The 11,153-nt window shown below is 45.5% G+C and overlaps 2 protein-coding genes across 4 annotated transcripts in view; both read left to right on the forward strand.

Moving 5' to 3' along the window:
- The window catches only part of LOC135561719 (integrator complex subunit 15-like), a 157,485-nt gene that overhangs the window by 107,930 nt on the left and 38,402 nt on the right, over window positions 1-11,153 (forward strand). The window lies entirely within an intron of this gene.
- Window positions 352-11,153, forward strand: part of LOC115115774 (protein disulfide-isomerase A2-like) — a 25,684-nt gene continuing 14,882 nt past the window's right edge. Inside the window, exons 1-3 of the mRNA XM_065003453.1 lie at window positions 352-1,147; window positions 4,952-5,173; window positions 5,260-5,393. Of these exons, the coding sequence (XP_064859525.1) occupies window positions 919-1,147; window positions 4,952-5,173; window positions 5,260-5,393 (585 nt within the window). The 5' untranslated portion in view covers window positions 352-918. The remainder of the gene's footprint in view (window positions 1,148-4,951; window positions 5,174-5,259; window positions 5,394-11,153) is intronic.

The raw sequence follows: 11,153 nt of genomic DNA on the forward strand, positions 1-11,153 counted from the left end.
ATTTCCATCATAGGTTCACTTCAACTATGACAGACAACATGAGAAAAGAAAATCCAGAAAATCACATTGTAGGATTTTTAATGAATTTATTTGCAAATTTTTTGCCCCACTGTATATATGTTTGTGTGTGTGTGTGCATGTGTGTGTGTGTGTGTGTGTGTGTGTGTGTGTGTGTGTGTGTGTGTGTGTGTGTGTGTGTGTGTTTGAACTGAGCTACCGTTTCTACTCCAGTGAAATGTGACACTTTGTGATTGGCCATTTAAGATTGGGATTCGGCTTCTGATTGGTCGGTAGTGAGACCAGTAGGATTCTGACACAAACACACACGCACCTGTTGTGCTCGTCAGAGGAGACTGTGTTATCAGTTGTGTGTGGCAGTGAGACAGAACAGAGGAGGTACAGAACAGAGTGTGACCAGTGGACAGGAGAGACAGAACAGAGGAGAGACTGGAGAGAGGAGAGACAGAACAGAGGAGAGACTGGAGAGAGGAGAGACAGAACAGAGGAGAGACTGGATACAGGAGAGACAGAACAGAGGAGAGACTGGAGAGAGGAGAGACAGAACAGAGGAGAGACTGGAGAGAGGAGAGACAGAACAGAGGAGAGACTGGAGACAGGAGAGACAGAACAGAGTGTGGCCAGTGGACAGGAGAGACAGAACAGAGGAGAGACTGGAGACAGGAGAGACAGAACAGAGGAGAGACTGGAGACAGGAGAGACAGAACAGAGTGTGACCAGTGGACAGGAGAGACAGGACACTGCGTGACTTGTGGACAGGAGAGACAGGACACTGCGTGACTTGTGGACAGGAGAGACAGGACACTGCGTGACTAGTGGACAGGATAGTGTGTGACCAGCAGAACTTTTGTTCAGCAGAACAGTTTGTGACGAGGGTTATTCTCCATCAGCATCATCACCATGCGGTTCTGTGTGGTTCTAGTAGCCGTGGTTCTGGTTCTCCATGTGTCCCGTACCGAGACGGCGGAGGACACCAGTCCAGAACAGACCGACGCAGCGGAACAAGAGACAGAGCCGGAGAAGAAAGAGAAAACGACTGAGATAGAGGAGGAGAAGGACGTGATGGTTCTACACATCAATAACTTCCAAAGGGCCCTGAGTGAAAACAAGTTCCTGCTGGTTGAGTTCTGTGAGTAGCAACATAGTGAAGGTTAACGTTAGTTACCTAGTCATCTGGGTTAGGGTTAGTTACCTAGTCATCTGGGTTAGGGTTAGTCACCTAGTCATTTGGGTTAGGGTTAGTCACCTAGTCATCTGGGTTAGGGTTAGTTACCTAGTCATCTTGGGTTAGGGTTAGTTACCTAGTCATCTGGGTTAGTGTTAGGGTTAGTCACCTAGTCATCTTGGGTTAGGGTTAGTCACCTAGTCATCTTGGGTTAGGGTTAGTTACCTAGTCATCTGGGTTAGGGTTAGTTACCTAGTCATCTGGGTTAGGGTTAGTCACCTAGTCATCTGGGTTAGGGTTAGTTACCTAGTCATCTGGGTTAGGGTTAGTTACCTAGTCATCTGGGTTAGGGTTAGTTACCTAGTCATCTGGGTTAGGGTTAGTCACCTAGTCATCTTGGGTTAGGGTTAGTCACCTAGTCATCTTGGGTTAGGGTTAGTTACCTAGTCATCTTGGTTAGGGTTAGTCACCCAGTCATCTTGGGTTAGGGTTAGTCACCTAGTCATCTTGGGTTAGGGTTAGTTACCTAGTCATCTTGGTTAGGGTTAGTCACCCAGTCATCTTGGGTTAGGGTTAGTCACCTAGTCATCTGGGTTAGTGTTAGGGTTAGTCACCTAGTCATCTGGGTTAGGGTTAGTCGCCTGTCATCTGGGTTAGGGTTAGGGTTAGTCACCTAGTCATCTGGGTTAGGGTTAGTCACCTAGCAATATGGGTTAGGGTTAGTCACCTAGTCATCTGGGTTAGGGTTAGTCACCTAGTCATCTGGGTTAGGGTTAGTCACCTAGTCATCTGGGTTAGGGTTAGTCACCTAGTCATATGGGTTAGGGTTAGTCACCTAGTCATCTGGGTTAGGGTTAGTCACCTAGTCATCTGGGTTAGGGTTAGTCACCTAGTCATCTGGGTTAGGGTTAGTCACCTAGTCATCTGGGTTAGGGTTAGTCACCTAGTCATCTGGGATAGGGTTAGTCACCTAGTCATCTTAGGTTAGGATTAGTCACCTAGTCATCTGGGTTAGGGTTAGTCACCTGTCATCTGGGTTAGGGTTAGGGTTAGTCACCTAGTCATCTGGGTTAGGGTTAGGGTTAGTCACCTAGTCATCTTGGGTTAGGGTTAATCACCTAGTCATCTGGGTTAGGGTTAATCACCTAGTCATCTTGGGTTAGGGTTAGTCACCTAGTCATCTGGGTTAGTGTTAGTCACCTAGTCATCTTGGGTTAGGGTTAATCACCTAGTAATCTGGGTTAGGGTTAGGGTTAGGGTTAGGGTTAGTCACCTAGTCATCTTGGGTTAGGGTTAATCACCTAGTCATCTGGGTTAGGGTTAGTCACCTAGTCATCTTGGGTTAGGGTTAGTCACCTAGTCATCTTGGGTTAGGGTTAATCACCTAGTCATCTGGGATAGGGTTAGTCACCTAGTCATCTTGGGTTAGGGTTAGTCACCTAGTCATCTGGGTTAGGGTTAGTCACCTAGTCATCTTTGGGTTAGGGTTAATCACCTGGTCATCTGGGTTAGGGTTAGTCACCTAGTCCTCTTGGGTTAGGGTTAGTCACCTAGTCATCTGGGTTAGGGTTAGGGTTAGTCATCTAGTCATGTGGGTTAGGGTTAGTCACCTAGTCATCTGGGTTAGGGTTAGTCACCTAGTCATCTGGGTTAGGGTTAGTCACCTAGTCATCTTGGGTTAGGGTTAGTCACCTAGTCATCTGGGTTAGGGTTAGGCATCTAGTCATCTTTGGTTAGGGTTAGTCACCTAGTCATCTGGGTTAGGGTTAGTCATCTAGTCATCTTGGGTTAGGGTTAGTCACCTAGTCATCTTGGGATAGGGTTAGTCACCTAGTCATCTTAGGTTGGGATTAGTCACCTAGTCATCTGGGTTAGGGTTAGTCACCTAGTCATCTTGGGTTAGGGTTAGTCATCTAGTCATCTGGGTTAGTGTTAGGGTTAGTCACCTAGTCCTCTTGGGTTAGGGTTAGTCACCTAGTCATCTGGGTTATGGTTAGTCATCTAGTCATCTTGGGTTAGGGTTAGGGTTAGTCACCTAGTCCTCTTGGGTTAGGGTTAGGGTTAGTCACCTAGTCCTCTTGGGTTAGGGTTAGTCACCTAGTCATCTGGGTTAGGGTTAGGCATCTAGTCATCTTTGGTTAGGGTTAGTCACCTAGTCTTCTGGGTTAGGGTTAGTCATCTAGTCATCTTTGGTTAGGGTTAGTCACCTAGTCATCTGGGTTAGGGTTAGTCATCTAGTCATCTTGGGTTAGGGTTAGTCACCTAGTCATCTTGGGATAGGGTTAGTCACCTAGTCATCTTAAGTTGGGATTAGTCACCTAGTCATCTGGGTTAGGGTTAGTCACCTAGTCATCTTGGGTTAGGGTTAGTCATCTAGTCACCTGGGTTAGTGTTAGGGTTAGTCACCTAGTCCTCTTGGGTTAGGGTTAGTCACCTAGTCATCTGGGTTATGGTTAGTCATCTAGTCATCTTGGGTTAGGGTTAGTCACCTAGTCATCTTGGGTTAGGGTTAGGGTTAGTCACCTAGTCACCTGGGTTAGGGTTAGGGTTAGTCACCTAGTCCTCTTGGGTTAGGGTTAGGGTTAGTCACCTAGTCATCTTGGGTTAGGGTTAGTCACCTAGTCATCCTGGCCAGTTGTACAATTAATTTGAAACCTTCTCTTCATCCTCATGACTCTATAACTCCCTTACCCTAACCCTCGTCATCTCTCAGGACCCTTATTTGTTTTACTCCCTGACCTTAACACTCGTCATCACTAAGTACCCTTATCAGCTGAATGTTCACATGTTCTCTCCAACTGCAGCACATGTAAATTCTCCCAGGGCTACCTCTACCTGAGGTTAAGGTTAGGAGGAGTTACCATGGCTACCAGGGCTATCTCTACCTGAGGTTAAGGTTAGGAGGAGTTACCATGGTTACCAGGGCTATCTCTACCTGAGGTTAAGGTTAGGAGGAGTTACCAGGGCTACCTCTACCTGAGGTTAAGGTTAGGAGGAGTTACCAGGGCTACCTCTACCTGAGGTTAAGGTTAGGAGGAGTTACCAGGGCTACCTCTACCTGAGGTTAAGGTTAGGAGGAGTTACCAGGGCTACCTATACCTGAGGTTAAGGTTAGGAGGAGTTACCAGGGCTATCTCTACCTGAGGTTAAGGTTAGGAGGAGTTACCAGGGCTACCTATACCTGAGGTTAAGGTTAGGAGGAGTTACCAGGGCTATCTCTACATGAGGTTAAGGTTAGGAGTTACCAGGGCTATCTCTACCTGAGGTTAAGGTTAGGAGGAGTTACCATAGCTACCAGGGCTATCTCTACCTGAGGTTAAGGTTATGAGGAGTTACCATGGTTACCAGTTTAGCCTCAACTGACTCTGGATCTGATCTGGTATATTTGCATTTTATCATTCATTTGCCATATGCAATTGTGTGTGTGTGTGTGTGTGTGTGTGTGTGTGTGTGTGTGTGTGTGTGTGTGTGTGTGTGTGTGTGTGCGTGCGTGCGTGTGTGTGTGTCTGTGTATGTGTGTGTGTGTGTGTGTGCGTGTGTGCGTGCGTGTGTGTGTGTGTGTGTGTGTGTGTGTGTGTGTGTGTGTGTGTGTGTGTGTGTGTGTGTGTGTGTGTGTGTGTGTGTGTGTATGTATGTGTGTGTGCGTGTGCGTGCGTGTGTGTGTGTCTGTGTATGTGTGTGTGTGTGTGTGTGTGTGTGCCTGCGTGTGTGTGTGTGTGTGTGTGTGTGTGTGTGTGTGTGTGTGTGTGTGTGTGTGTGTGTGTGTAGATGCTCCGTGGTGTGGTCACTGCCGTCAGTTGGAGCCGGTGTATGTGGAGGCAGCGGGGGTATTGAAGGGAGAGAGAAAGGAGGGAGAGAGCGACGGATACCGTCTGGCTAAAGTGGATGCTGCAGAGGAGAAGGAGCTGGCGGAAGAGTTTGATGTCGGAAGTTTCCCAACCATCAAACTGTTCACCGACGGAGACAGAAACAACCCCGTCGACTTCACTGGTAATAACCTCTAGCCCCTGACCACTGACCTCTGACCTCAAACCCTACTGACCCTAAACCTAACCATCAAACTGTGTGTGTTTTAGGGAAGAGGACAGTGCAGGGTATTGTCCAGTGGTTGAAGAGGCGGTCAGGTCCTAGTGCCGTGGCGTTAGAGACGACTGATGCCGCTTCAGAACACATCAGCCTTCACAACGTTACAGTGCTGGGGTTCTTCACTGTGAGTACCCTGACCCCTGGTCTCCAACCCTAACCCTGACCCCTGGTCTCCAACCCTGACCCTGACCCCTGGTCTCCAACCCTGACCCTGACCCCTGGTCTCCAACCCTGACCCTGACCTCTGGTCTCCAACCCTAAACCTGACCCCTGGTCTCCAACCCTGACCCTGACCCCTGGTCTCCAACCCTGACCCTGACCCTGACCCCTGGTCTCCAACCCTAACCCCGACCCTGACCCCTGGTCTCCAACCCTAACCCTGACCCTGACCCCTGGTCTCCAACCCTAACCCTGACCCCTGGTCTCCAACCCTGACCGCTGGTCTCCAACCCTAACCCTGACTCCTGGTCTCCAACCCTAACCCTGACCCTGACCCCTGGTCTCCAACCCCAACCCTGACCCCTGGTCTCCAACCCTAACCCTGACCCCTGGTCTCCAACCCTGACCGCTGGTCTCCAACCCTAACCCTGACCCCTGGTCTCCTACCCTAACCCTGACCCCTGGTCTCCAACCCCAACCCTGACCCCTGGTCTCCAACCCCAACCCTAACCCTTTGACCTCTAATCCCTGACGTCTGTCTGTCTGTCTGTCTAAAGACTATAGTGTCTGTATAGCAGTCTGAACATTAGACTAGAGACTATAGTGTCTGTACAGCAGTCTGAACATTAGACTAGAGACTATAGTGTCTGTACATAGTAATCTACATTAGACTAGAGACTATAGTGTCTGTACATAGTAATCTACATTAGACTAGAGACTATAGTGTCTGTACATAGTAATCTACATTAGATTTTATTTATTTGATTATTCAGGTTCACCGTCACCATTTCCCAGTTGATTTGAATGTTGTAAATCTCAGTGTAAATCAGTGTAAATCACAGTGTAAATAACAGTGTAAATCCCAGTGTAAATCCCAGTGTAAGAACAGTTTAAAGCCTCAAAAGACGATCCAACTTCAAAGCTGCCAACTCGCTTCCTCTCTTTTATCTCACGCGTCTGACCCTCTTCTCTTATATCTGAACATTTTAAGGCCTACACCAATAGAACCAGCCATCATACCTTCATCATGTCAATACCAACTAAACAGGCCTACACCAATAGAACAATTTAGCATTAACACTGGAGTGATAGATGTGCAAGAAGAGATACTGGGTTGCAAAAGTGCAATAAGATAAATAACAATATGGGGATGAGGTAGTTGGATCGGCTATTTACAGATAGGCTATGTACAGGTGCAAGCAATGATTTGTAAGCTGCTCTGACAGCTGATGCTTAAAGTTAGAGAGGGAGATATAAGACTCCAGCTTCAGTGATTTTTGCAATTTGTTCCAGTCATTGGCAGCAGAGAACTGGAAGGAAAGGAGGCCAAATGAGGTGTTGGCTTTGGGGGTGACCAATGAAATATACCTGCTGGAGGGCATGCTACGGATTGGTGTTGCTATGGTGACATAAGGCGGGGCTTTACATAGTAAAGACTAAAAGATGACCTGAAGCCAGTGGGTTTGGCAACGAATACGTAGCGAGGGCCAGCCAACGAGAGCATACAGGTCAGAGTGGTGGGTAGTGTATGGGGCTTTGGTGAAAAAACGGCTGGCACTGTGATATACTGCATCCAATTTGCTGAGTAGCGTGTTGGAGGCCATTTTGTAAATGACATCACCGAATTCAAGGATCGGTAGGATAGTCCGTTTTATGAGGGTATGTTTGGCATCGTGAGTGATTAAAATCACCGTATCGATTCATCCTCTAATCTAACCAAATGTTAGTGCATCGGGTCGTATCGCATCGAAACAAACCGGTTCGATTCATCCTCTAATCTAACCAAATGTTAGTGCATCGAGTCGTATCGCATCGAAACAAACCCTATCGATTCATCCTCTAATCTAACCAAATGTTAGTGCATCGAGTCGTATCGCATCGAAACAAACCGTATCGATCCATCCTCTAATCTAACCAAATGTTAGTGCATCGAGTCGTATCGCATCGAAACAAACCGGTTCGATTCATCCTCTACTCTAACCAAATGTTAGTGCATCGAGTCGTATCGCATCGAAACAAACCCTATCGATTCATCCTCTAATCTAACCAAATGTTAGTGCATCGAGTCGTATCGCATCGAAACAAACCGTATCGATTCATCCTCTAATCTAACCAAATGTTAGTGCATCGAGTCGTATCGCATGCTCTAATCTAGCATCGAAACAAACCCTATCGATTCATGCTCTAATCTAACCAAATGTTAGTGCATCGAAAAGCGATCGCATCGAAACAAACCCTATCGATTCATCCTCTAATCTAACCAAATGTTAGTGCATCGAGTCGTATCGCATCGAAACAAACCCTATCGATTCATCCTCTAATCTAACCAAATGTTAGTGCATCGAGTCGTATCGCATCGAAACAAACCGGTTCGATTCATCCTCTAATCTAACCAAATGTTAGTGCATCGAGACGTATCGCATCGAAACAAACCCTATCGATTCATCCTCTAATCTAACCAAATGTTAGTGCATCGAGTCGTATCGCATTGAAACAAACCGGTTCGATTCATCCTCTAATCTAACCAAATGTTAGTGCATCGAGTCGTATCGCATCGAAACAAACCCTATCGATTCATCCTCTAATCTAACCAAATGTTAGTGCATCGAGTCGTATCGCATCGAAACAAACCCTATCGATTCATCCTCTAATCTAACCAAATGTTAGTGCATCGAGTCGTATCGCATCGAAACAAACCCTATCGATTCATCCTCTAATCTAACCAAATGTTAGTGCATCGAGTCGTATCGCATCGAAACAAACCCTATCGATTCATCCTCTAATCTAACCAAATGTTAGTGCATCGAGTCGTATCGCATCGAAACAAACCGGTTCGATTCATACTCTAATCTAACCAAATGTTAGTGCATCGAGTCGTATCGCATCGAAACAAACCCTATCGATTCATCCTCTAATCTAACCAAATGTTAGTGCATCGAGTCGTATCGCATCGAAACAAACCCTATCGATTCATCCTCTAATCTAACCAAATGTTAGTGCATCGAGTCGTATCGCATCGAAACAAACCCTATCGATTCATCCTCTAATCTAACCAAATGTTAGTGCATCGAGTCGATCGATCGAAACAAACCCTATCGATTCATCCTCTAATCTAACCAAATGTTAGTGCATCGAGTCGTATCGCATCGAAACAAACCGGTTCGATTCATCCTCTAATCTAACCAAATGTTAGTGCATCGAGTCGTATCGCATCGAAACAAACCGGTTCGATTCATCCTCTAATCTAACCAAATGTTAGTGCATCGAGTCGTATCGCATCGAAACAAACCCTATCGATTCATCCTCTAATCTAACCAAATGTTAGTGCATCGAGTCGTATCGCATCGAAACAAACCGGTTCGATTCATCCTCTAATCTAACCAAATGTTAGTGCATCGAGTCGATCGCATCGAAACAAACCCTATCGATTCATCCTCTAATCTAACCAAATGTTAGTGCATCGAGTCGTATCGCATCGAAACAAACCCTATCGATTCATCCTCTAATCTAACCAAATGTTAGTGCATCGAGTCGTATCGATCGAAACAAACCCTATCGATTCATCCTCTAATCTAACCAAATGTTAGTGCATCGAGTCGTATCGCATCGAAACAAACCCTATCGATTCATCCTCTAATCTAACCAAATGTTAGTGCATCGAGTCGTATCGCATCGAAACAAACCGGTCGATTCATCCTCTAATCTAACCAAATGTTAGTGCATCGAGTCGTATCGCATCGAAACAAACCGTTCGATTCATCCTCTAATCTAACCAAATGTTAGTGCATCGAGTCGTATCGCATCGAAACAAACCCTATCGATTCATCCTCTAATCTAACCAAATGTTAGTGCATCGAGTCGTATCGCATCGAAACAAACCGGTTCGATTCATCCTCTAATCTAACCAAATGTTAGTGCATCGAGTCGTATCGCATCGAAACAAACCGGTTCGATTCATCCTCTAATCTAACCAAATGTTAGTGCATCGAGTCGTATCGCATCAGAAACAAACCCTATCGATTCATCCTCTAATCTAACCAAATGTTAGTGCATCGAGTCGTATCGCATCGAAACAAACCCTATCGATTCATCCTCTAATCTAACCAAATGTTAGTGCATCGAGTCGTATCGCATCGAAACAAACCGGTTCGATTCATCCTCTAATCTAACCAAATGTTAGTGCATCGAGTCGTATCGCATCGAAACAAACCCTATCGATTCATCCTCTAATCTAACCAAATGTTAGTGCATCGAGTCGTATCGCATCGAAACAAACCCTATCGATTCATCCTCTAATCTAACCAAATGTTAGTGCATCGAGTCGTATCGCATCGAAACAAACCGGTTCGATTCATCCTCTAATCTAACCAAATGTTAGTGCATCGAGTCGTATCGCATCGAAACAAACCGGTTCGATTCATCCTCTAATCTAACCAAATGTTAGTGCATCGAGTCGTATCGCATCGAAACAAACCCTATCGATTCATCCTCTAATCTAACCAAATGTTAGTGCATCGAGTCGTATCGCATCGAAACAAACCGTATCGATTCATCCTCTAATCTAACCAAATGTTATTGCATCGAGTCGTATCGCATCGAAACAAACCCTATCGATTCATCCTCTAATCTAACCAAATGTTAGTGCATCGAGTCGTATCGCATCGAAACAAACCCTATCGATTCATCCTCTAATCTAACCAAATGTTAGTGCATCGAGTCGTATCGCATCGAAACAAACCGTATCGATTCATCCTCTAATCTAACCAAATGTTAGTGCATCGAGTCGTATCGCATCGAAACAAACCCTATCGATTCATCCTCTAATCTAACCAAATGTTAGTGCATCGAGTCGTATCGCATCGAAACAAACCGGTTCGATTCATCCTCTAATCTAACCAAATGTTAGTGCATCGAGTCATATCGCATCGAAACAAACCCTATCGATTCATCCTCTAATCTAACCAAATGTTAGTGCATCGAGTCGTATCGCATCGAAACAAACCGGTTCGATTCATCCTCTAATCTAACCAAATGTTAGTGCATCGAGTCGTATCGCATCGAAACAAACCCTATCGATTCATCCTCTAATCTAACCAAATGTTAGTGCATCGAGACGTATCGCATCGAAACAAACCCTATCGATTCATCCTCTAATCTAACCAAATGTTAGTGCATCGAGTCGTATCGCATCGAAACAAACCCTATCGATTCATCCTCTAATCTAACCAAATGTTAGTGCATCGAAATGTCGTATCGCATCGAAACAAACCGTATTGATTCATCCTCTAATCTAACCAAATGTTAGTGCATCGAGTCGTATCGCATCGAAACAAACCGGTTCGATTCATCCTCTAATCTAACCAAATGTTAGTGCATCGAGTCGTATCGCATCGAAACAAACCCTATCGATTCATCCTCTAATCTAACCAAATGTTAGTGCATCGAGTCGTATCGCATCGAAACAAACCGTATCGATTCATCCTCTAATCTAACCAAATGTTAGTGCATCGAGTCGTATCGCATCGAAACAAACCGGTTCGATTCATCCTCTAATCTAACCAAATGTTAGTGCATCGAGTCGTATCGCATCGAAACAAACCGGTTCGATTCATCCTCTAATCTAACCAAATGTTAGTGCATCGAGTCGTATCGCATCGAAACAAACCCTATCGATTCATCCTCTAATCTAACCAAATGTTAGTGCATCGAGTCGTATCGCATCGAA

Source organism: Oncorhynchus nerka, linkage group LG18 (assembly GCF_034236695.1).
Source record: "Oncorhynchus nerka isolate Pitt River linkage group LG18, Oner_Uvic_2.0, whole genome shotgun sequence".
Lineage (NCBI taxonomy): Eukaryota > Metazoa > Chordata > Actinopteri > Salmoniformes > Salmonidae > Oncorhynchus > Oncorhynchus nerka.